The following is a 27,225-nucleotide window of genomic DNA, read 5'->3' as shown; positions in this document are numbered from 1 at the left end:
ACAAAACTCCTGGTCATTCACTAAACCTTGGTTAACTTCATCAAATTCGTTTACAAAATCATGATGATAGTAGACATGATTGGCTCAAGAAAGAATTAGCGAACACTTTTCACCCTTACAGATGTACTCCAAATCCAAAACACCGGCACCAAATTCACTAACTACCTTCTTAGTTGCTTTTAAAAACCATTCCCGAATAATTTCCGGACCCTCGCTTTTAGACGGCTCCATTTTGAACCCCTGTGAAGACGCTTATCTGTACAACGCAAGAGGGGTCGTAGTCATAGCGACAGAGGTAAACAGGAATTACGTATTTTTGGCCCTCCTTGTCAGCAACGTCACCAATACGTAGTTTTAGTGAGCCAATAAGATAATTTAATTTTTTGGTTACGTGTTCAAGGAAGGGGCTATATACTCGGCTATGAGTTGTAAGGTCTACTTTTACTACCCCGTAAATCCAGTAAGCCTTACCAATAATTAGGGATTCGAGATGTAGTCAAAAAAATAGTCTTTAATATACAAGATAACACATCTTACCAGTTGACCATGTTTTCAGGTAGAAGGAACGTCTTTACGAGCGGGCGCGCTCTTTTAGAAAATGTTTTTCAACCCTCTCTCTTTCTTTCCCGAAAACCCCTTGCTCGACCACATTCCAAACTGGGAGGGTCTCATTTCGCACAAGGGGCGATCCCCCAGCCGGACCGGTCCAACATGAGGGGTGGAAACCCCCAAACGGAGAAGAGGCAAAACAGACCTCACATCTACCCCCTTCAAAACTGGTCAACCGGAAATAAAAATCATAACTAGTTTTACAAATAATACCATAACCAACTAAAAATATAAAGTTCAAAAAGTTCAAAAAACAACGCGTTATAGTCTATGGTTAAGTTAACGCGCAAATCCACTTATAGATCGGCTCCAGGTGTTATCACTCTGCCCTCGTCGCTTTCGGTGTCGCTAATAGCAGGAAGGTCATCGCTTGCCAATAGAAGGATGGACGCGACATCGAGATCGTCATCCTTTGAAAGCTCCATAGGTGATGGCAGTGATTCGGTGGGGACAGCCATGGCGTTCGAACGAAGTGGATCGGATTCGGTCGTTTGTCCTGACGCAACATCCTTTTGGATGGCGATGGCTTTCGGGTCGCACTGAGGGTGCTCAGTGGAAACAGCGACGACGCATTCGCCTATCGGTCGCCTCAAATCCTTGACTTGCTCGGGTTTTAGGCAAGGACTTGGTTGTCCGCGGAAGAAAGGCGGCAAAGACTTGCCAACAACTCCTCGGCGCTGATGACTCCACGGCTGGCAGCTGAAGTAAACAGTGGTGTGGTTGGGACTAAGGGAGCACCAAGTAGAGACATCCCTAGTTTTGATCTTGGGCTCCCGCCGTTTAGGACTTGATGAGGTCGCAGCTCGTTCAGCGTTGGAACGAGTCTCAACAGATTTATCAGCGGCAAGGGCTCTTTTGCGTAATTCCTGGATGGAGATTCCTTCTCGATTCGCTTGCCTTAAATCGATGAGTCGTCTCGCTTTCCTTGGTAAGGATTCATAATCTGGAGGAGGATATCGCGCAACAGACGTGTTACGGGTACTGGGCTGTCTACAATCCCTTGTCGTTTGTTTCGCAGTGACTTCTCGTCTATTCTGGGCATGCTCCGCATCTGTCGTACGTCTTGGTTGCCGTGAACCACTTCGGGGTTGCCGGTATTGATGATTGCAATTCGAGCTAAGAATTTAAAAGATTTATCAACCTAGCTGAGCTAAGCCAAAACTATTTCAATATCCTTAAATGACGAGATAAGCTAATCATCAAGTTAAATTCGTGAACGTAGGTTGTAAGGAACGTGTCGGTCAACGGGAGAAATAGCGCGTTTCTCGGGTATCCGACGTTTCCTCACTGTCTTAGGCGGCACAGGAGATAATTCCTCACTGGAAGGCTCTGGCCTAACAGCAGCTTGAGATTGGTCCGCTCCATTCCCATCCCAAGGAGGGGTGAACAAGGACAGTTCGGACACGTGGGTAATTCCCAAACTTCTTTTACTGCTTGGGTCCCCTAACTCATATGTCAGTTTAGTGGGCCTATCCAAAATTACATACGGTCCTTCTCTCTTTTTTGCTAACGAGGCCGTAAAACCACGGCTCGCGTCAGAAAGAAAATGAGTCTTTCTCAATACCAGGTCGTCCTTTTTAAAATAAACATGACGCCTGTGTTGGTCGTAATAGAACTTTTGCGTAACTCTAGAATCTTCAAGGTGAGCCCTAGCGTACGTTAGCGCATCGCTAAGTCGACCCTGGAGTCTAGCAGCGTATCCCTTTGAATTCGTGTCAAGATCACATCGAGGCAACAGCTCCCAATCGAGAGGTGTTCTTAGCTCGTGACCAAAGTTTATAGAGGCTGGAGTCATCCCCGTGGATGCGCTTTCGGCGGTCCTAAGGGCGAATGACAACTCGGGAATACGTTGATCCCAATCTTTGTGCCGATCTGTGAAACCGATGATCATTTGTTTGATAGTTCTATTCGTTCTTTCGGTCATACCGTTGGCTTGGGGGTGATAGGTCGTCGTGAGTTTAAACTGAATACCCAGTTTAATGCACGAGTCCTTGTACAACTTGCTAGTAAAAACGCTACCGTTGTCCGATATAATTTCTTTAGGAAATCCAAACCGGCTAAACACTTCTAGCAATTTCTCCCAAATCTTTTCAGAACTTATCTTCCTCAAGGGATATATCTCGGGCCACTTGGAAAAGTGGTCGACCACGACTAACAGGTACTGATTCCCTTTTGAACTCTTGGTATAAGGACCGAGTAAATCGACTGTTACCGTATGCCAAGGTTCAGCGCTAATGATGGATGATAGTAAACCTGGGGCTAGCTGGGTCTTCGAAGAACATCCCCGTACATATTTCATCACGTCATTCTTCATCCCCGACCATGTAGCTCTCGACTGTATTCTTTTGTATGTCTTGTTGGCTCCCAGATGGCCAGAAATAGCTTCGTCGTGAAAGTAGCGAATGATTGCGGGTCTGAGGCTCTTCGGAATAACCACCTTGTAGGCGTTCTTCTGGTCCTCCTCATTCTCTTCGTCCCAAGGTGTCACATACCGGTAAAGCAGTCTATCGCGGTCCATTACGTACTGATCCAACATGATCCCAGCCTGCACAGCCTTCTCCGGATCATCCGAAAGCTTCACGCCTTCTATAACCGCGATTATCCTCGCTACCGCTGGATCAGCAGCTTGAGCGACCACTATATCTTGCCTTCCTACCGGTAGTCCTAACCTTGACGAGGGCGCCACGTCATCCGAGTAATTTATTTCCGCCTTGGTGAGACCACGACTGACAAACCAAATGGGACATAACTTCCCATCCACGGATTCCTGGAGTAATACTGCGCCAATACCCAACGCACTAGCATCAGTTTGAACAACAAATGGTTTATTCAAATCTGGCAAGGCTAGTTCGGCAGTGCGAATCAATCTCTGACAAAGTTCTCGTTGGGCTGCATCATGGGTTGGTCCCCACTCCCAGCTCACGGACTTTTGCAAAAGAGAATGAAGTGGCCTGGCAACACTTGCGAAGTCAGGGATAAATTGCCTATAGTAGCCAATTAAGCCTAAAAATCGTTGTAGCTCCTTCACATCTCTGGGAGTATTAAACTCTTCTATGGCCTTGGTTTTTTCCGTAGTCGGTAGACATTTCCCAGGTTGAATCCTAAAACCCAACAGCAACAACTCTTGTTTACACAGTTGTACTTTCTTAGGATTTATAGTCAACCCTGATTCACGCAAACGTTGTAGAACCTTGCGAACGTGTTCCACGTGCTCTTCGAACGTGTCGGAAAATATGACCAGATCGTCCAGGTATGCTAATACGAATTTCCACTGCAACGGTCCCAAGACTCGGTCCATGAGACGTTGAAAGGTAGCAGGCGCATTTTTCAAGCCAAAGGGCATTTTCACATACTCGAAAAGACCCCTGTGACAAACAAAGGCTGTTTTCTTTCTGTCCTCTTCAGTCATTTTAACCTGAAGGTATCCGCGTGACAAATCAAAGACTGAAAAATATCTCGATGACCCGAGACGAGCTAATATATCCGGGATGGCAGGCATCGGATAGCAATCGTCTACGGTCACGTTGTTCAGTGGCCTAAAATCTTGACACAAACGGTAATCGCCCTTTTGTTCCACCAGAACCGGAGCCGCAGCCCACGGACTATGGGATTCGACGATAATTCCTAGTTTTAGAAGTTGGTCGATTTTTTCATTCAAGATCTCTCGTTTGCGAGGACTAACCGGTCGGGGGTGACAGCGAATAGGTTTCGCCTGCCCCGTCTCGATAGAATGTGCTAGCAAATGGGTTGTACCAGGCCTTTTGGTGAAAAGGTCTGCGTAGGGCTCTATCGTGTCGAACAGCGCTTTCTTCTGAGAAAAAGAGCATCCCGCCGAGGCCACGATTCCATCTAAAGTGGCGCGAGAGTCGCCACCTGGATTTGCGTTTTGCTTTCCGAGGGGACCGTCACTGAGGGCAGTGCCGTCCTCCCTCCCAAAACACGTAGGTACGATATCCACTATTGGAACATCGACCCCACCCAACATACAAGTCCTGCATTTACCTTCCTCCTTGTCAAAGGGAATAATCTGCTGTTCGTCCGGACCGATCGTGTAACCTCCGTGTGCTAAATGCACGGAGATACTTGACCATCGAATAAAATCTCTGCCGAGAATTATCGGTACGCTTAGACCTGGGACCAAAAGGAACCGCTGCCTCCGAACACCGCAGCGCCATCTAACCTTGAGTCTCACCGACCCAACGGAGCGGGAGAACCCTCGGCCAAAACGAACAGTTTTTGTAGTTTTTTTCATGGTAAGACCCTTTTCTTTACATAACTGGATCCCAGCATCACCCATGAGTGATACCGAAGATCCCGTATCCAAAAGACCTAGTGCATCGTTGCCGTGCAAGGAAAGCGTTATCAAAGGCGCATCCTTGCTGCCATAGTGACTATGGGTGCAACTGTCTACCAGGGGAAGGACTTTCGCATCGTGCGACAGCTTTCTTCCTGGGCCCAAGTTATCTGGGGGACGCGTTTCGGGCTTCGAAGATTCCGGACCCGAACTTGCGTCCCCCGCCACTAGTTTCCCTTCCTACCGGGGCATTCCCTCTTGAGATGCCCCTTTTTCCCACATTTCCAACATTCCTTGTTCGGGTTTCCCGAACCAGTATCGTTGTTTTTTGGGGGGCCCGCTCTATGCGGCTGTCTCACTTCTTTGGGCTGCTTGTTTGTCTCGACGCTTCCCCGAAATCTGTGGTACAGATACGGGTCAAGCGAAGCTAAACCGAGGGAGTGAGGCGTTAATGCGAGCGCGTTATATCCTCCAAACGGACTAGGAGATCCCGCCGCTGGCGTACTCATTAATGCCGACGCCGTTTCGCCTTTCACGCCAACCTCCGTGTGTTGAACACCGGAGTAAGCGAGAGTTGGCTCTATCGAACATTCTGGTGGCGGTGGAGGTGCATATATCGAACAAGCCAATAAAGATCCTTGTATCTCTCTAGCCTTGTCCGACAACGCCGCCATACTGGCAAACACCTGTCCTTGCAAGTGGCAACGATAGGCGGGATGGCATTGACTGATGACGCGTTTTATCTTTTCCGCCTCCGTTACCGTTCCTCCAAGACGACTGTAATACTCAGATATACAGTGTATATACTGGGTTAACGGCTCGTCTACACCTTGAGTCCTCAGCTCAAGTTCCCGACGAAGACGAGTTTCGTAGTCCGTCGCCAAAAATTCTTTTTTGAATTTCGTTTTGAACTCGGCCAAACTATTGAACGGCTCCGCAAATGAAAACCACCTGCGGGCATGTTCAGTTAGCGCCAGTGGAAGTACTCGAGTAAGAATATCGTTATCTGTATAACCAGATACGTCTTGATACCTCGATAACGCTTCAAGAAAATCATTCGGAGACAAAGGGTCGCGCGGCCCAGAATAAGATGGCGGCTCAGCCGTCACCCGGACCGTCGGTCCCTGCCTCGCCCCTGCCAAGGCCCGCGTGATCGCATCAGCTATCTGCTGAGCCGGATCAGCCATCCTTGCGAGAGAACGAGAACGCAAGTCCAAATTGCCGTAAAAGGAATGAATTGGCTAGGCCAATTCAACTACACCGCTCAAAATTAAATACACCCTCTACAGAGTCTACACTACTCTTTTCGCCGAATTACTAACTATTCACACGTATTTAACGTGCCCCACGTTGGGCGCCAGATGTAAGGTCTACTTTTACTACCCCGTAAATCCAGTAAGCCTTACCAATAATTAGGGATTCGAGATGTAGTCAAAAAAATAGTCTTTAATATACAAGATAACACATCTTACCAGTTGACCATGTTTTCAGGTAGAAGGAACGTCTTTACGAGCGGGCGCGCTCTTTTAGAAAATGTTTTTCAACCCTCTCTCTTTCTTTCCCGAAAACCCCTTGCTCGACCACATTCCAAACTGGGAGGGTCTCATTTCGCACAAGGGGCGATCCCCCAGCCGGACCGGTCCAACATGAGGGGTGGAAACCCCCAAACGGAGAAGAGGCAAAACAGACCTCACAGAGTCGGACTGAAGTAAAGGCCAAACTTTGTGCATTCCGTCTTAAAAAAATAAATCTACCCCTGAATATATATATAACATTGAAATTGAATTGAAAGCATTACTTGCCTATGCTTGTGTAAATCTTTTACCAGAATGATGTTTTCGCCATCCCCTTTGTCTATAACAATTTTTTTCAACGGACAAAAATTGAAAATTCCATATGAGCGCGCTGCTATCGCCGCCCCAGAAAAATTCATCACCAGCGCCGATCTGGGATGGGAGAGACTTCTGATCTCAGTGAAGTAGCCTTCGGTGGGGGTCAAAAACTTCTGGTAATACTCAGACAATGGAATAGCTTCGAGCGCGGCTTCGAGACCTCTAGGTTCTGTATTATTATTTGTAAGGGTATTTTATTTTCTATTCCTGGCACTTTTTCTTATGATTGAGCTTCTGCTCTCACGTAGTTCGAAGTCCAAGTAAACGGATAAGATCTTTGGTTGACTTCAACAAATACTTCTATACTTAAATTCAGGCGTACTGCTTTCTTTCTTATGAGATATAATCATGCGGTTTGTTTCGCCTCGTATTTTGCTAACAATTATAGGTTTCACGAAATTCACGTCGTAGCTAGGGATGCACCGATATGGGTACAACCGATATAACGGCCGATATTATCGGCCCATAAAAAAATATTATTTCTCCATGAATATCGTTTCCAAGAGTAGAATCAACATTATTTAGAACCATTTACGTTTTTAGTTTGTTTGATTAGAGACATGTGTCACATTTCTTTCGTTTAATGTGGTACCGCTACATATTTTAGCCTTAACGGCCTTCCTTAAAAATGGTGTGGTCTGAGTTAAATCCTTGCTTGGTTTTTAGTAAAAATGCAGCTCCTTTCTTTGTTCAACAAGAAGTAGCGTTATAAACTTATGGACCCCAAGTGAAAAGTTCAAAGTGTACATTAGTGACACCAAACGCATTAGAGAGCGTCAGTGTCGATTTCGATTGTTTGTGGGAGGTATGGGAAACTAGAGAAATTACTTACTCATAGTCGTGAACAACGGCATAAAACTGAGATTGTGGAAAACCTTGCATTTTTAAACGGAAATGTTAAATTGTGGGATTAAATTTGTTTGATGTGTTTCAATAAGTATTCCTTGAGTACCTTAAAAGTTTTTCCCGAAAATATCGGTTTTCATGAAGCCGATATTGGCCGATACCGAAATCAAAAAGATAGGCCAATATATCGGTAACCGATTAATCGGTGCATCCCTAGTCGCAGCCCGCTTTCATATAAAGGACAATTCTATCAATGGGTTAAATAGTAGACCGAAAATTAGTTTTCCGAATAGGATGGTAGTACCGAAGTATAGGGTGTTTTATGGGTGATTTTGAGTCGAAAATCCTCTACAATAATTTTCCCTCAGAGAAATTTGTCACTCAAAACAGCATATTGGAAGGCTTGTGGAGAAAAGTCAAAAAAGATCCGATTGGCTTAATGGGTAGGAGATCTTTCACGGAGATTTTTGCTTCAGTTGCAATAAGGCAAACTCATATTCTATAAATAAATACATTTTACTTCTATGGTAATACCAGAAGTAATAAAATACTTATTTAGGGAAATCAAGAAGGGATATTTACTATAAGAAAGCATAAAATAGCGTCCTTCGCTCGCGTGATAGTCTACAATACCCCCTTCATCAGTGTGGAAACGGAGGCGGGACTTTTAGGTTCAAAACCTTTAACTAACTTGTTAATGGCAATTAAAAACAACTGTCGTACCGTTTCAGCACCGCGGGAAGCCTCCATTTTCTGTTTACTTTGCTTGAGTTAGTTTTTCTCTAGCCGGAATACGTCATTCGCGTCTGTATGACCTATCCCCACGGGATCCAATGGGAAAGCGCAGAGAAATGACGGATATGAAAGGGGTGGGGCTTACTTTTCCACTGACACCGGCGTCAGAGTAGAAGCGTAAAATCTCGCGACTTATACTTTCTTATAGTAAATCTCTTCTTGGGGAAATTCTGATCTGGGAGGAGAGATGTGAGGTCCTCGTAAACCAAAGATAAACGCTTATTTCTCAGTAGTCAGCTTATTGTGTTTCGAAGTAGAATTCATTTTCCCTTATATCCGGTTGTGTTTGTCCGGTGTAGATAAAGTGCAAACACATCAGTCCACTCGACGACACTCGTACTTTTTCTTTCATGTCCGATTGAAACATTGCCCGGAAATATTCAGACTCCGCGGCTATGATTACTTTGTGGCAAGGGAATTCTTGTTCTATTGTTTTGATTACCATGTCTGTTAGGATTGCTTGGTCCAGCATCGCTTTTTGTGCCTCAGTTGGTTTGCGTGTATTTTCGTCGCACGAAGCAATGGTGAAGGACATTTCGATAGCTTGATGGTGGAAACCAATGTAGTATACATTGGCGAAGTCGAATCTTTCGAAATTTGGTTCTGAAAGGAATCCCTTGCGGATCGTTAGTTTATTATGGTCGGAAATGTGAACGTATAATTTGATAAAACTTCTTTTGTATGGAATATTTCTATCTCGAGTGTGACCTCTGAAATTCAAGAAAATATGACCATTATGTTCACTATTCGAACTAGTAATTCCCCAGGGATGATCTTCTTCGCCTTGTTGATCATACGCTTTAATCGTTAAAACCCATATTTGTCACAGACTTGTATGCAGTTTCGTTCGAAATGTTTGTTTACATATCTTGAAAAGTCTTTTAGTTGTTGCTAATTCCACGGACATCATTTATTCAACCAGAATCTTAATAACAAATAAATCGAATCTATTTTTCTTTAGTATGCGGATCGTGCGTAATTGTGCGCAGCGAGCAAATTAAAATACTACTTTCAGCAACCCGTTCAAGAGAAATTTGATAATTAGGCAGCTCGGTATCAAAGTCAACAGATTTTACTAAACGCAGAAGTAAGATGAGACTAGAAGTAAAGAGCTCTAGCATTGGTAGTAGATCCTGACACTAGTGAACAAATTTGAGGATTTTATGCCGCTTCCATCCAAATTGGTCGAGTTCCAAAAATTTTCCTACCCCCTTCCCCTCAACCTAAAGCCGCGGAACACGGACGCGGGTGCTTGAATCTAGTTCGGCCGTCTACCGCCGCGAGCGTCTGGGGGGGGGGAATTCAGAAACCGCTACTTCTAGTCTCACCTTACTTCTGCTATATGTTATTTTATCATTGACGAACCAATACTGAAGGACGGATGGTAGAGGGAGAAAATTGAAAAATACTTGTTAATTCGCCTTCTAGCGGCAGATAATAGCAAACCGGATAGTGGGGGACATATTTGGGAGTCAACGTTCTAAAGAAGGAAGCATCAAACGTCTTATTTTATCTAGATGGCGCTAGCGCCTTTTTCCAGGATTTGACTCGGTATTTTTCATAACCCTCCTCCCTTTTGGGGCTTAAAAGGGGGAAGTAAGCTTAACATTGGTTGTTTAGTCGCTGAGTATGGGGCCTTTGGGCTGCCATCGGTCCATCAGTAATGGTTCGTCCATGATCTTATCATGGTCTAACTTGTTCCCAACGTATGTAGCTAAGAATAGAAACCCTACCTTTAGCTTAATGAAACTATAGTTAAATTTATTAGTAAATTAAACTGTAATAATATTCTACCAGGGATAGATGTAATTTAGAAGCAGGAATGGGCTCGCGTCAAAGTCAGGGACTCCCTTCCCCGGGACGGGGGGGGTTATGATAGTAGAGGCGGGTCTTAGCGACAGAGGTAAAAAGGAATAACGTATATTTCATCATCAAAACGTAGTTTAAGTGAGCCAATAAGATAATTTAAAATTTTCGTAACGTGTTGGAGGGAGGTGCTCTATACTGGGCTATGAGTTGGTGGTCAGACTGATGTAAATACTAACCGTTCTCAATTCCTGCTTCTAAAATCACATCTATCCCGGATTCTACGTTTTGAGAATAGTCTATTTTAAAATTTGCGATTTTAATAATATTTGGGAAGACCATTCCGGGATGAAAAAGAGACAATTTACCCCCGGACATATGAAGGGCCCATATATTCAGAACGGTTTTTATTATAAATTATCTAATTAGTTAGTGGTGTTGAAAATATTTTTGGACCATTTTTTATATAACACCAGGATCCACAAATAGCTTAATCCGGTCCTGTTCTACAGAGTTATGACGTCGTAACTGTTTGGCACCTTAATTTTTTAACCTAAATGATTGTTTAAAGACGTGATATGTTTTCTTTAATATAGACCATTCCATTAAATACTTGCAGAGAAACCAACGCACAGGGGAGAGGCCAAAATATTGGGCGGTTTCCCTCAATTTTTCAGAACGCGGGAGACTAGTCGACTCACACTGCCTCTTGCGGTGCTTCTTGGAACGAGGGAGATTGCCTCTGATGGCGTTCCCGCCCCTGTGGTGTTTGCTTCTATTATGGCATTAATGGAATGGTTACTGAGTCTAAGGTGATAGCTAGTGTAGGACGCTGTCTGTTAGCTGTAGTATATGGGCAAGCCATCACACCTTTATGCAGTGCAAAGGCTTAGTGTGGCCACAAAGCATAGAGTATTATTATTTATTGTTGAATATACCCTTAAAAGACTTTCAATAATATCTCTAAAATATTGGGAGCACTTGCTATTGGGAATTGTAATGTGTATCATTATCAATCCTAGCTGCTCCTTAGCGTGATCTTAGAGAAGTTGGTAAACATTTCACTGCAGAAAAATAACTGTTGAAAACAAGGAAAGGTATTAAATGTTAGTCTTACGTTTGGGTTTTTCCTATCATTGATGCAAATTAGTTGAAGTTAATGAAATACATTTTGGAGTCCCACTATTACACTAACCCAAGGACAAAAAAGAGACCAACCTTGGACAACACAATTCTTTATCATTCATGAATATGTTTATTTTTAGCACTGTCTGTGTACAAGGAATGTCTAAAGATAAGAAACTAAATAACAAAGACACTGCAGTCTTAGTGAATAATATACTAGCTTAAAATATTCTTTAAATTTTGTTTAAAAAAACTGCTTAGAATTCTCAACTTGATATTGACATCAATTTCTTGGTAAGCAGCCGTCTCTAATACTTGATTATTAGCAGCCACGAACTTCAAAGCAACAGTCTTCAAATGATTCAATTCGTAAATCTCCGAGGTTTCAAGTACACGACCAGCGTTGGTCACATCTATATCTTGCCCAATTCTTCTGGCGCACATCTCTTTCAGCTTGGATAATTGACAAAGATGGGCGGCTTCCAGTAATTTGAATTTATTTTGCTCAATATTGGGTGGTGTTTGACCGGTGTAGATAAAGTGCAATAAATCCTTGACCACGCTGGCTTCAAATACATCAGTCCACTCGACCACGCTCGTCCGTTTATCTTCCATGTCGGATTGAAACATCGCCCGGAAATATTCGGATTCCACTGCCAAGATTACTTTGTGGCAAGGGAATTCTTGTTCTTTAGTTTTGATCACCATGTCTGTTAGGATAGCATGGTCGAGCATATCCTTAGGTTCGAATGGTTTGCTTTTATTTTCGTCGCACGAAGCAATGGTGAAGGAGATGTCGATAGATCTCGGGTAACTATAATAATCAATACCAAGACAGTATACATCGGTAAAGTCGAAATCTCCGAAATTTGGTTTTCTTGTGGTTTCTTTGCGGATCGTTAACTTCCGGTTGTCGTTAGTGTAAACGTTAAATTTGCAATAACATCTTTCGTATTTAATATTTTTATTTTGATTGCCACCTCTCAAATTTAAAAAATATTTGTCACCATCCCTTTCTACATAACAAGTAATTTCCCAGATGTGATCTTCTTCTCCTTGTTCAACATACGCTTTAATTTTCAAGACCCATCTACTGTCCACACCTCTTTTCTCATCCCGAAACGTTTGTTTTCGTATCTTGAAAGCTCTTTCAACTGGATTTACTTCCACGGACATAACTAAAACTTACTCTTAAAACTCAAGACAAGAAGATTTAAGATTCAATTTCCTGAACTATAGAATGCGAGCGTAATTATTTACAGCAAACTACTGCACTTTTTACAAACCGTTGAAGTTCAATGTAAAATTGCATCTGACCCGACTATAGAGTATCCACGTCGACAAATATGAATAAACGTTATCTTATCGTGGTTTTACCTTTATTTTTCCACTAATAATAGTATATGGAATAGAAAAACAGCTTTTCCGCTTAATTAAATCCAAATGAAATATCTTGGTTAATTAAACGCAACCATGCAATTCTAAATATTTAGTAAATGGCAATGTTTATTAAATAACAGTTATTCTAATTAACTACAAACACAGAAAGTAATGCCAGGAGTTTACTAAGAGCAATGCTTTATACTGTGACTGGTGTTGTCGAGGAAAAATTTCCGAAAGCTCCCTTTTCAGTACACATGGGGGTGAAACATTTTTCCCCTTCTCAGGTTGGGAGCGATAAGATTAGAGAGGAGAACATGTTCAAAAGGGTATTGAATATATATATATTATACAAAAACGAGTTTTGCTTCGCAGTCCTTAAAAAACTGCATTTATACACAATCCGCGGCACTTTTTCAAACCCACAAAGGGCCAGAAATTAGAAATTATTTTATGTATTGCAATTTGAAATTAAGTTTAATCGATATGAGAAATTTGGTTTTAATTGCGTAGTTCAAACATTTGTTATGATTAGAAATTTTACAACAAAAACGGGTATAATGCGGCGTTTCGAGATAAAGGGAGCTTAGATTTTCACGTATGAAATTATATAGAATCTGTTCCCCTAAAAACTTATCCCTCTCAAATAATTAAAGCGAAAAAATAGAAAATGAGCTTTTAACATTTTAGTTTTTCAGGGTGGAAGAGATAAGAACACTTATTTCGAGTAAAATGTCGCTTTACTACACCTGCTTTACTACTCCTAAAATGAGGTCCCTCATTCTGATTTGTGGTTTTAAAAGCAGTGTCGTATTTCAGACATTTATCATACATTCAGAAAAGGTGTTCATATGTGTGTTGTTACATCTTGTATAAGTTTTAAACTTCAATTCGAACTCGAGTCATAATAGTCCTTGATTTAGCTCTTTGTTCCGAAACGCCGCATTTATACCCGTTTTTGTTGTAAAATTTCTAATCATAACAAATGTTTGAACTACGCAATTAAAACCAAATTTCTCATATCGATTAAACTTAATTTCAAATTGCAATACATAAAATAATTTCTAATTTCTGGCCCTTTGTGGGTTTGAAAAAGTGCCGCGGATTGTGTATAAATGCAGTTTTTTAAGGACTGCGAAGCAAAACTCGTTTTTGTATAATATCTGTCCCTTTTTGGGGAGAAACGTTATTTGGGAATAAATTAGTTCTGGAATAGCCGAACTCAATCGTCCAATTTTTTAAGGCTAATTATATAGTATTTCACTAAATCGTAACTTGCATTCGGAAATTGGAATGGTCGGATAATACAATGCACTGTATAAAAACACACTATGCTAAATATTCGTTGAAACCATGTGAAAATTATAAAAATTCTCCTACTATTTCTTTGTGATCATTTAACGTTAGGCTTACAAAGACAAAAATTAGGCCCAAAGAGTTTTAAAAAAATCACGTGAACTTAATTAGAGAATCAAAATGGTGAAATTAAGCGCGAGATTTGAATTGAAACTTTAATTGAAATGCAGCGCGTGCTGGCGCGTGAGCTAGCGCGTGGTTTAAAATATTTATTTTTAAAACCTATACAAAAAGGCCAAGTTAACCTTACACTACGAGAAATGAGATACTATACCTTTTCAGCCTTTGCTAGTGCTGTAAAGTTAGGCTGTGAAAAAAGTGTACCCCCTTGGTCGCGAAAATGTTTCCACCTCATAATGTTAAGCTCCATAGAGTTTAACATTACGATTTTGGATTGAGTATAAATAGAAAATCCCTGACGGGATTTTCTTAATAACACTGAAATTCGAATTTAAAACATTACTTACCTATGCTTGTGTAAATCACCAGAATGATGTTTTCGCCGTCCCCATTGTCTATAACTATTTTTTTCCACGGACAAAAATTGAAAATTCCATATGAGCGCGCTGCTATCGCGGCCATAGAAAAATTCATCGGCAACACCGATCTGGGATGGGAGAGACTTCTGATGTCAGTGAAGTGGCCTTCGGTGGGGGTTAAAAACTTCCGGTAATGCGCAGACACTGGAATAGTTTCGAGACCTCTAGTTTCTGTATCATTATTGGTAAGGGTATTTTATTTTCTATTCATGGCGCTTTTTTATGATTGCACTTCACGTAGTTCGAAGTCCAAGTGAACAGATAGGGTATTTGGATGACTTCAACCACTAACAACGAGATGTAAATGTATATCTGGTTGGTAGTGCTTCAACAAATACTTCTATACTTAAAATTCAGGCGTGCTGCTTTCTTCCTTATGAAATTTGATTCGCCTCATATTTTGATAGCAATTATAGGTTTCACGTCACAGTCCGGTTTCATATAAAGGACAATTCTAGCAGTGGGTTAAATAGTAGACCGAAAATTAGTTTTCCGAATACGATGGTAGTACCGAAGTATAGGGTGTTCTATGGATGATTTTGAGTCGAAAATGTTTTATAATAATTTTACCTCAGAAAAATTTATCACTCAAAACAGCATATTGGAAGGCTTGTGGAGAAAAGTCAAAAAAAAAAAAAAAGATCCGATTGGCTTAAAGGGTAGGAGATCTTTCATGGAGAGTTTTGCGTCAGTTGCAATAAGGCAAATTCATATTCTATAAATGAAGACCTTTTACTTCTAGGTTAATGTACTTTGACCATAAATGAGTTTCTTAAACGCAATTACAAACGTTGGTATACATTTTTCTCTTTTTATTATAACCGTATTACGTATTTCTTTTAAAACCATCCAGCATTCCAACACAATAATCTTGCGGTCATAATTGAAGTTCAGAGACCTAGAATTAAATATGTGGGCTAGATTCTTGGTAGAAATGGTTTAAATAATTTTCATAGTTGCTTGAATTAAATTGTTCATAAATTGCATGTTTAAAATATTCTTAAAAGTTGGCAACGAATTCTGTCGCAATTCTTTTTTTTTTTCAAAGCTTTATGGATAACCCCTAATTTAGCATCGTCTCATTGAAGTGGAAGTTGTTATATTAGTTGTAATTATTTTTGCTTATCAGGCAGACACGAGTGAGCCCGAAGAAAATTATTTTTCAGTGTCTACATAGATAGGAAACTGTTCCTGCTTTCCAGACCTTTAAAACATAATGGAAACGCAAGCTAGCAACAGACATAACCCTCTTTATGCTGGTTCCTGTACTACACTTCGAAATGGGGATTTTTTTTCCAAACTGGCCCTCCATATTTGTGACCCCTAGTGTCTTCACTAATTAAACTAGTCCCAGGCACCAGTTCCCTTTACCTTATGTGTTTTTTTCTTTGTTTTAATTTAAAAAAGTGGTCCAACGAATGAATAAACTAGTTTTGGACTTGTAGACTTGTCTTACTTCGAAACCTGTGACCTGTACTCACTAGTGGTTCGTTAATAACACTCATTCGTGTTTTAACCATTCCACGAAGAGCCATGATAACGTCTTTAAAGGTACAGGAAGCTTATAGCGCTTTAATATTCTTGTTTAAAGCTAACTAAACGGAAATAAGTTAGATAGCAGAAAATAAATGAATTTTTTACTGTGGTGTTTTTGTTTTTTTTTTTTTTACCAACCTCAGGAATTTTTCTAAGGGGGCGTATACTACTTTCCGGTGGGCTTAAAGAGAACCAGCTAAGCATAACGTTTAATCTTTATTATAAGACAAATAAGGTCCGGTATAGCTTTAAAGGCCGATTTCCAGCAAAAAGGATTGATAGCAAGCATCGAGACTAGCAATAGAGCGATCATGCCGACTTTCGAATCCCTGTTGGGGTAAAAGTTGGAAGGTTTTTCGCAAAATAAAAGCAGTGCAATGTGGTTCTAGCGAACTGAGAATTTCCTTCAGAGGAATGCAAAAATTCGGGTTGAAGAAAATCTAAAAGGGTTTCTATCGAGGGGTCGGAAGTTTTTCAAAAAAGTGTTCGGGACTTCGAAATCCAATTTAATTTCTTCGGATTTCGTTTGATTTGTCCGATTTCGTTGGATTTCATTTTATTTCGTCGGATTTTGTTTGATTTCAATATTCGATAAAATCCAACGGATTTTGTGATTTCTTTTGATTTTGGATTTCGTGAATTTTGTAATGAATTTCGCGATTTCTTTACTGATTTTGTGATTTTGCTTCTGATTTTGTGATTTCTTTACTGATATTGTAATTTTTTTACTGATTTCGGATTTCGTAATTTGGATTTCGAAATCAGCATTGATTTCGGATTTCTTAAGTTGGATTTCGCGGGTAGCGTACGGGATTTCATGAATGACCGACCCCTCAATTTCTATTGTTCATCTTCAGCTCTCTAGATCCACTTAGCACGGCTTTCAGTTAGCTAGAACCCCGCCAACCTTTGACCCAGTACAGCGGGAACTCGAAAATCGGCACGGTTATACTCCATAATTGTTAGTCTCGATGCTCGGTTTCCAGATCGCTAGAACCCTTTTCGCTGGAAGTCGGCCTTTAAGTAATATTTTTTACAGTCTTCATAAAGCGGTGCTATGCATCTCAATTTAAAATTATATAAAAAAGGACTTGGTTTGAAAAAGCCTAAAAAACAAAACGATAAGAGTTTTTTCCAGTTGACTGAAGCGCGGATATTTTATTTTTCTATATAATTTTAAAGACAATCCGTATTTTACTACTCTTTAGAATTTAATTCAATCTCCTGATTTTACTGGTAATGGATTTATTTCCTATAAATTAATTGAAATAAAAAATTATTTTTCTCAGATTTTTCATGATAAAATTTTACGAAAATGGAATTGTTGAAAAATCTGAGATAAGTAATTTTTTATTTCAATTAATTTATAGGAAATAAATCCATTACCAGTAAAATCAGGAGATTGAATTAAATTCTAAAGAGCAGTAAAATACGGATTGTCTTTAAAATTATATAGAAAAATAAAATATCCGCGCTTCAGTCAACTGGAAAAAACTCTTATCGTTTTGTTTTTTAGGCTTGGGCAAACCAAGTACTTTTTTATATAATATCTGTTCCTTCAGTCTGCATTTGTATTAATCTATTATAAAACAATTTTTTGCCTGAAATGCGAAATTTTTCACTTCTAGGACGAGGTTAAAAATGGTTCTACACTTCTACATATTCTTATAAGATACGGCTCACAATTCGTTTTAGAACCCGAGCTTAATAGTCAACTTCAAAACCAACATCCTGCCACGATTTTTAAACTATCAAATCCGTATCTTTTACAGTCCACTCTACGATTACAATTATCCATGACATTGCGTTCATTGCCCTTGTACGTTTACAGTGAGTGGCACCGTGGCCAGTTATTTTAATTAAAATACCTAGGCCACAGGTCCAGTTTTAAAAAAATCCTTATTTCCAACACTGATCCATCTATCCTTATGCCTTACTGAAGGCTACAGTGAAATATCCATGAAGCGTAAGCTTCTATTATAAATCCATGGCCTAAGTAAGGCAACTTAAGCCTTGGTCGAAACTAACATCTAAAATATAAATTAAAAAGGTATCTTAAGTATAAAATTTCAACCGAGACAAATAATTAAACGAAAAATAGACCCGCCAGAGAAATTTTTAATAAATATAGTGTTATATTTATTGAAAAATATCAAGTTAAAGTTTCAAGGCGGTGAAATGGCAAATTAGCGTCGTCTACTGTAGAGTATTGAACAACTAGCGTCGTCTGCTGTAGAATAATCTTTTGAGGTACTTACATTTTTAATTAAATTAACATACTTAGACTTAATTAATTTTGATGAAACTTGAAAAAGGCACACCTTGAATAGTTACTTGTTAATTTGAAAGTATTCCGAAACGTAACTTCGCTTTAGTTTTTAAATGATTCGATGTACAGGAGCACCAAAAACCCCATGTTATTCCTATGGGAAAATCGGCGAAAATCTGTGAATTTTCATTTAACATTACGGGAGGGTGTGGGATCTTATCTAGAAGGGCCTACCGGCCCTCTAGAATTCTAATTTAGATAAGCCTCAGTAAATCTGAGTTTTTCGTACGTAATTTTCATTCGCTGCATTGTTTCATACCTAAGGGCTCTTGCGAGCGTCGTTAGGGCAATAATGATGTACTGTACCAGGAATTTATTGACAGAAGCGCTTAAGAATGTCTATCTGCTGCCAACAAACTCTTTTCAAAATGGGGGGGGGGCGCTTGAAGCAGGATTAACAGGAAACGGGGGGTTCCCATTCAACCGAATCTCAATGGACAGAATCGCATTCGACAGAAAATGTTTGGCTAGAATTTCAAAATCTAGCCCAATGGCTATATTCCCGATGGACCGAAATCTCAATCGTCCAAATATGCCCTAAAAAAATACATCAATATAACTTGAAACACGATAGCCGTCAGCGATTCGTTGGTGTAGTTTTAAAATATATAAATTAAATGTTTCGTGATTCTAATTAAAACGCTCACTTTCATTCCTTCCAAGGCAAGAGATATTTAGAATAAATAAACAAATTGTGCTTAAAATGAAGTATAATCTTAATGGTAGTTCCATCAATTTTAAGTTTTAAATTAAAATTTTAATATTTTGGTTTCGGGTAGGCTAAGTTCGATTCGGTTAGGTTATTTTCCTATTAATTAGCTACCACCTTTTCCAAAACATTCTCCTACTAATTAGCTACCATCTTTTCCAAAATATTCTCCTAATAGTTAGCTGCCACCATTTCCAAAACAATGGTTCCAATAATTCGTTGCCACCTTTTCCAAAATATTATCCTATTAATTAGTTGCCACCTTTTCCAAAATATTTTCTTATTAATAAGCTGCCACCTTTTCCAAAATATTCTGCTATTAATTAGCTGCCACCTTTTCCAAAATATTCTCCTATTAATTAGCTGCCACCTTTTCCAAAATATTCTCCTACTAATTAGCTAGCACCTTTTCCAAAATATTCTCCTAATAGTTAGCAGGCATCTTTTCCAAAATATTCTCCTATTAATTAGCTGCCACCTTTTCCAAAACATTCTCCTACTAATTAGCTACCACCTTTTCCAAAATATTCTCCTAATAGTTGGCTGCCACCATTTCCAAAACAATGGTTCCAATAATTCGTTGCCACCTTTTCCAAAATATTATCCTATTAATTAGTTGCCACGTTTTCCTAAATATTTTCCTATTAATAAGCTGCCACCTTTTCCAAAATATTCTGCTATTAATTATCTGCCACCTTTTCCAAAATATTCTCCTATTAATTAGCTGCCACCTTTTCCAAAATATTCTCCTACTAATTAGCGAACACCTTTTCCAAAATATTCTCCTAATAGTTAGCAGGCATCTTTTCCAAAATATTCTCCTATTAATTAGCTGCCACCTTTTCCAAAATATTCTCCTTATAGTTAGCTGCCACCTTTTCCAAAAAATTCTCCTATTAATTAGCTGATAACGTGATAAATATGACTTAAAATAATGATAAAAACTACAATTCCCTTTAAAAAGTAAATTTTCGGGGATTTGAAAGTATTTGGTTCTTCTAAGCTAAAATGGGTGCTTAATATTTTAAAGAATGTTCGCGTATGGTGCTCAATTTCTTTGACCATTATTTTATTATAAGTCAAAGAAATTGTTTGCTTGCAAAGATGCAATCTTTGCGCTCCCGGGAATTAAATTCATTTTAGTTCCATCGGGTGTATATGCGCATGCATTCTTGTCCCAATGGACCGAATCCGAAACCCGGAGAAGTGCGGGTTTTCGCTCCAATGGGACTGTCCCATTGGACTGAATCCGCCAAAAGTGCGGGGTTTTCGGTTGATTGGGACTGGTTTCGGCCGAATGCGATTCGGTCCAATGGGGCAGAGCCCAGGGAACATCAGGTGCGTGGATCGAAAGACGTTAGGTAAAGCTTTAACGTTACCAGTCCAACAAAGTCCTTGTTGTTTGAAGCCACATCTAAAGTCTTTGGATGATCCACATACCAATCAATGTTTCGTTTTAAGAAAACAAGGGGGGGAGATTTTTAACCCCAACTTTTCGAAAGCGTCTATTCCCAGACATTTTTCAAGGTTTTACTGTACTGACCGCTTGATCGTTGCCTACGTTAATCAAGGCCTGTGCGCGGCACCGATTTTTATTTTTATTCTGTTAATTTAAGTTGTCAAATTCTCTCACCTGAGGCGCTATTAGCTGTACCTAAATAATTTGAAATGTTCATTTTCTTGCGCTTGGAATTTTAAATGCTCATTATCGCGCGCGTTTTGGTCCAGCTATCAATGAAATCTCGCGGTAAAATAGGGAGAAAATAAGAAGTCACGTTTCTTAAAAGTCCCCCTTTCGAAACTGCCGCGCACAGGGAGGCTATTCTCTAAAAATCGAAAATCATTCGGATCACTCCGAATCCTTATGATTCGGATCGGGCTCCTTCGGAGTGGACCGAACAAACCGTATTCTCTAACCCCAATCCTTATCGTCATTCGGATACTTCGAAAATTTTCTCTCAATCCAAATGGACGTCCCTTCCTCTTGAGCCACGTGGTACTTTTTGACGCCCACTTTTTCTGTATTGGACAATTTTATTTGGCGCGCTTTCAAATTGAAGGGTTGGAATTTTTGGTTTTTCCCAAGGAGTGGAAATTTTGGGAAATGGTCTTTGTATTGGGAACACATTCAATACAAAGCAAATTTTCTCTTTTTCGATTTCTTTTAAGATAGAAACAAGTGCTTTTTTTTTCCTTTTCTATTTATTTATTTATTTTTGATAAAATATTATTTATTCTTAAATTGCTTCATAATATTCTTTTAAAATGGTATTAAAGAACACGCTAAACAACAGTTAATATACGTCGAATTTTGAATGAAACTTAGCGCAAGTTTTAGTAGGGTTAAATATGAGGCAATGAGAACCTAGAATAACAACGTTAATTAATCGCAAATTATAATCCAATTGTGTGGATCTCGTGAGATTATGATAAATTCATTAATGTAGATCATTAGCCCTCCATCAATGGTTACACACCTACCAAAATTTAATAATTTAAATAGATGCTAAACGAAATAACCAAATTTAATCTAGCAATTATTAATAATTGATGCAATTGGTCAAAAATAGATGGCTCTAACTTACAAGCCCCGGTAGAAAAAATATTAAAATGTACAATTAAATCTGTGTTAAGTAATTGGATCTCGCGAAATTATCCCTTAAATGTAGGATAAATTCAACGACGTTTTTTTACCTTTAAATCTACCAAAAAGCCGTCGATCTATCTATCTACCTTGTAGATTTCGCCAAGGCCCGCCAAGGCCTAAAGCCATTTCCCGCTTTAACCTAAAATTTTGCCCACGCTTGATTTTAAGTCTCGAAAAAACCCTTTGAACTCGTAAATCGCGACGGGCAATGCGATTACCATGTTCAAATCGCAAACGATGAAGCTTCAGTTGAAAAAACAAAGCAGCCATACTAAATAAAAATATGAACCGCAGCCAAAACTCCGGCGAAAGTTCCGCGAATCTGAGATTGATGGAGGGAAGAGAGGCGGTAAAAACTCCGAATGCCCGATTCGGCCATCTCTTACGGCCGCCGAATGATTCGGAGAGGTTATCACCGTATGATTAGGATAAGGTGCTTACAGAATACGTTTTATTTTCATTCGGAGAAATTGACTCCGAATGAAAAGATAAATAGTATTTCACTATTTAATTTCTCTATTCAACTTAAGTTTGTACAAGTAGTCCATGCTTCTTTTATTTAGATAGCTCTAGTGTTGTGAAATCGATAAAATATTATTTCAATTATCAAGCAGATTACGGAGCACGATATAAGGAATAGTGACGCAATTATGACTGTTCTGATGTCACTGTAATTAATAAAAGCTGTGCCGGGAGAAGCGGCTAATTTTCGTTTTAGCTCTGTTGAGAATTTTTCAAACATTTGCCATTTGTTCATGAGACCAGATGCAAGAACCCAAAGAAGTCTGTAAAAAAAAAGAACAATGTTTGGAGCTTTCCATTAAACCAAGAATATTAGCGTATAAATCGATCACTAAATTTTTCATCAGGACAATATTTCTAATATAAAACATAAAAATTAGGCCCTCTGATATATACATTTCTAATCCCGGGTACAGGACGCTGTTGGTTAGCTGTGACATAGGGTCTGGCCACCACTACCTATGCATTGTAAACAAACCCAAGGCTTAGCGTGAATGATTAAGCTTAGGTTTAGGTTTTGATTAAGCTTAGGTTTAGGTTTTGATTAAGCTTAGGGTTAGATAAATGATTAAGGATTAAGCTTAGGGTTAGGTTTTGATTAAGCTTAGGTTTAGTTTTTGATTAAGCTTAGGTTTAGGTTTTGATTAAGCTTAGGTTTAGGTTTTGATTAAGCTTAGGTTTAGGATTTGATTAAGCTTAGGTTTAGGTTTTGATTAAGCTTAGGTTTAGGTTTTGATTAAGCTTAGGGTTAGGTAAATGATTAAGGATTAAGCTCAGGCTTAGGTAAATGATTAAGGATTAAGCTCAGGCTCAGGTAAAGGATTAAGGATTAAGCTCAAGCTTAGGTAAATGATTAAGGGTTAAGAACAGGCTTAGGTAAATTATTAAGGATTAAGATCAGCCTTAGGTAAATGATTAAGGATTAAGCTGGCTTAGGCTGTGATTAAGCTTTGGCTTAGGTTTAGGTTCATTGGGGTGGGGTAAGGTATGGTTGCCGTCTTCTAGCATATGCTCTGTAACTTACATATTGGACAATCTGTCTATGTGTCTATAATCATGCCTAAAACATAGAGATGCATCGTCAGAGGCGATTGGTTCATTCGCGAAATGAAAGGATGTTATTGGTAAATGCTCGTCTTCAATGCTAGAAGTTAGGAAGGCTTTGCCACCCAATAGTGCCACGTTACCAGCAAGTACATTGATTAGTTCTTCTCTGTAGGTAGAAACCCGGCTCGAACTGTCTTTTCTCATGGTATCGGCTATGCACAGCAATCTATCGTTTGTTGAATCCTACTTGTAGTTAAAAATTAATTGTCAAAAACTCGTCGAATATTTAGTTCGTGATTTTTGTGCAATGGTTAAAGAAATTGACCGAAAATGCGTGTGAAAACCTTTATTGCTTTTGACGTTCAAGTTTGGGTAGCGCCCGAAAAATAACAGCTGGTGATTTTCAATTTTAATGTTAGACTTACACGTACTAGTTCTTGTGAATGAAACAACTGGAATACTATTTTTAATCGATTAGCACTAGGAATACATAGATTTTTCCTCTTCTGGGCCTTTCTTTTTGAATTGAGGCTCAATTGCACGTAAATTTTAGAAAGTCAATTTTTAAAATTTACGGATAATGTTTGTTACGTTATATTATAGAATTTCATGTTTCTTTTGAAAGTGTAAACGGGGATAGATGTAATTTTAGAAGCATGAATGGAGAACGGTTAGTATTTACTTCAGTCCGACTCATAGCCCAGTATAGAGCCCCTCCCTTCAAGACGTAACGAAAATTTTAAATTATCTTATTGGCTCACTTAAACTACGTTTCGATTACGTTGCTAACGAAAAATATTTCCTTATTTATTTAATTCCTTTTTACCTCTCTCGCTATGATCCGCCTCTTCTTTCATACCCCCATCCCGGGGAAGGGGGTCCGGAACTTTGACGCGCGCCCAGATCACTCTGTTCTCCATTCCTGCTTCTAAAATTACATCTATCCCTGGTTTAAATCAAACCTATTAAAATCATTTCTGGCCAGTTTCCCTTTAACTAACAAACCTTGACCTTACGATATTAGAGGTCAGAATATAGAGTGCTATAGAAGAACATGTTAGTAAGAAGTTGGTTTACCTCAATGCAGCCTAAATAGTAAGAGCCCTTTAAGGTTTGAACTGAATATTGGAAAGTTTGAATGTCGTGGACCAGTTCCTCCAATGAATCTATGGACGAGTTTTTGCTTTGAATTGTCGTAGCTGACGTGATATGACTTCCATATATTTTGGCAATTAGCGTTTCCGTTGATAAAATGCAGCCAATTATAAGGGCATTTAGGCTTCCCATTTTAGCAAGCTTCGGCAAGCCTGTGTTAGAAACGAGATCGATTAATGCTTATGGTATAATGCAGTTTAATTAAAAATAAGCATACCTTGAGTTAAAGTCATGGTAATAAGACTCCACGCTCCGAACAACGTTCTTTCTTTTATTTTGGTTCGTCCCCGAGCCAGTAATGAGTAAAATAACGAAATTGTTGCAAATACCAACAATAACAATAGCCACATTTGAAATATGTTTTACAATAGCAATTATAATGGAGTTTTTACATTGAGTTAGACCATAACGTAATAATAATCTTCCTAAGTATATGGGTCGAAAAGGTATTTGCTTCAAGCACGAATTCTTTATAACAATGTAGACCGGGGCGTCTTCTGGTGGTGAATTCTCCGGAAATGGAAACCCTAATAGCCTTCTGTGATCTCCCGTAATTCCGACTCGACCAAGGAAGGGATATCACAGTAGGCCATGTCTCCTAAAATAGGAGAAACTTTGAAATGAAGGTGGCGCAGTAGTCTCTTTAATTTTTTTCGTGCATGAACAATGCCGATAGTATAAGAGATACCCATTCTTAATGGAGAGTATTATACGGTTATGGTTATGGGATTCACGCACTGCTCCGCTGAATGGAACAAGGAAAAATATGCTTTCAAACATTGAATTAACTCTTGAAGCTCTTGTTATGAAGGTGCTTTCGTCGAAATAATATGGTTAGGAAAAGTTGACGTATCGAGATCTCGACGGTGTCATAGTCAGAGTCAGTCCTATACCCGCTTCCTTGAAATAAAACACAGTTGTCAAGTTAATTGACAATGGCGTCCTCATCTGGTTTTTAGATATTTCTAATTGATGACCAAGGTTATATCTCAGTCCACCTAACCATGGACTGGCAAAGTCATGTTGAATCCGCGTTAACAAATGGCAATGCGTAGCGCCATGGTAGCGCGCGTCCTCAAGCGTCTACCGACCCCAATTTGTCACCAAATTCTACTATTTTTTTTTTGGTGACGAACTTGTGACCCAAGCCGCTACAGCTAGTCCATGGTTAGGTGGTCTGAGGTTATATACATATTAGAAAACTTTAAACGACAGAAGTTCCAGTTTTAAAAGGTGGTACCGGCGTTGCAATTGTAAATTTAAAGTAGATTTGACATTTAAACATAGTTCATCAGACAGCACGAAAACCCAATAACTTACCTTTCTCTGTATCATTCCTACAAGGCCGGAACAATACCCTGCATCTGTGCATAATCCATATTCACCATCGCTAGCGGTTACCACTTTTAACCTGCAAAATAACATTATTCCAATTATGAAAATAGACCCTTTTTCAAAGTAGTTTATAAAATGGAAAGACATTAGATATATCTTCAAACTAAAGGACTCTGGTGGACTGGTAACTTTCAAGCTTCGACGAAGTATGATTTTGGTTTTTTTCTAATAACTTTTTCTTTTATTAAAGGCGCGATAATGTAGTCCCGTTTTTACGCTTAATTGTAAGGTGTTATGCCTATATAATTTTATATCATTCCAAAGTTCTTAACAACCTCAGATGTTACAAGGGAGCCTGGAAATTAATCCAACTTATTGCCGTTCTAATTGATTAATTATTTAGAAACTGATTGATATAATTTATAAAAGTAGTAACATAAACTGAAGAAAATTTTACACATTCATTCAACTATAACACATTCTTACTTCATTTTGAGAGCTTTTGAAATTGTATGTAAAAAGTTATAATCAACACCATCATGAAATACCCATTCTTCAGAATTTCCAAGGAAGTTGAGGTTTCCTGCGATACGTGACTATTGTAATTCTCCAGTATCTGAGATTCTTATTTTTTAACAACGATATTTTATACTCACATGCACAGCGGCGATTAAAGTAGAGTTACTGCGGTCCGTTGCCATGTTAAGTCTTACGACGCGACACAATGTCGCACGTCGAAATAAAACACACCTGCGACGTTCTAGAACAGCATTTCTCCCTTACCAAATTTAGCTAACACGTTAAATTCAGGTGTTCAAATGGTAAAATATTAATTATAACACCGTCTTTTAAAACTTGTAAAATGTTTAGTCAATCCTGGCAAGAGTAACCACTTAGCGCCAGCCAATGGTTTTGAACGTCTGAACGGTAAATAATTAATGTCAACATTAACTGATTCGAAACGATATGCACTTGAAACTCCGAAAAGGAGAAATGAAATGAGATTGCTGAAACTATATACACAAGTGGCGAGATAGTTACAAAAACATTGATCGAGAAATCGATGTGTATCCGTGGTATTACCAAGGAGGATGCATTAGAGAGGAGGTTCGAAGTCAGACAAAATGCACGTAGTCCCAAGTTCATAAAACGGTACTGTGCCATTCCCCGGTTACCATGGTTACCGCTACCCCCTCACGGCAAGAGAGCGTACGATCTTGCACACGCGTTCAAGCCTCATGAGCTTGTTTACAATTTTGAATATCCCTCGTTTCCAACAGCGATCACGTGACGCGCGCCTCTA

At 39.3% G+C, this 27,225-nt stretch overlaps 2 protein-coding genes and 1 long non-coding RNA gene across 3 annotated transcripts; all 3 read right to left on the bottom strand.

Moving 5' to 3' along the window:
* Positions 1–493: 493 nt before the first annotated feature.
* LOC149672202 (uncharacterized) lies at positions 494–6,592 on the bottom strand. Its single transcript, XM_089840410.1, has 2 exons — positions 6,376–6,592; positions 494–1,725 (listed from the first exon to the last, which is right to left on the bottom strand). The coding sequence occupies exons 1-2, from the start codon at positions 6,384–6,386 to the stop codon at positions 906–908; spliced, it is 831 nt and encodes a 276-aa protein (XP_089696536.1). The 5' UTR covers positions 6,387–6,592; the 3' UTR covers positions 494–905.
* Positions 5,064–6,377, bottom strand: LOC149672203 (uncharacterized). Its single transcript, XM_089840408.1, has one exon. It carries the CDS (start codon positions 6,088–6,090, stop codon positions 5,131–5,133), a length of 960 nt encoding a protein of 319 aa, XP_089696534.1. The 5' UTR covers positions 6,091–6,377; the 3' UTR covers positions 5,064–5,130.
* Positions 6,593–25,324: 18,732 nt separating the features above from the next.
* LOC149672201 (uncharacterized) lies at positions 25,325–26,476 on the bottom strand. The gene is made up of 3 exons (XR_016367199.1): positions 26,409–26,476; positions 25,908–25,998; positions 25,325–25,487 (listed from the first exon to the last, which is right to left on the bottom strand). It is a non-coding gene; the product is annotated as an uncharacterized LOC149672201 (long non-coding RNA).
* Positions 26,477–27,225: the final 749 nt, after the last annotated feature.

The sequence above is a fragment of the Phalangium opilio genome, unplaced genomic scaffold (genome assembly GCF_054372755.1).
Source record: "Phalangium opilio isolate 3A_F unplaced genomic scaffold, DU_Popi_V2 ptg000054l_1, whole genome shotgun sequence".
Classification (NCBI taxonomy): Eukaryota; Metazoa; Arthropoda; class Arachnida; order Opiliones; family Phalangiidae; genus Phalangium; species Phalangium opilio.
The sequence above is the reverse complement of the archived record's forward strand: the minus strand, read 5'-3'. Positions and strand labels throughout refer to the sequence as shown.

Coding starts and splice junctions, on each gene's coding strand:
- LOC149672203 (XM_089840408.1), bottom strand. CDS start 6,090: ATGGCTGATCCGGCTCAGCAGATAGCTGATGCGATCACGCGGGCCTTG.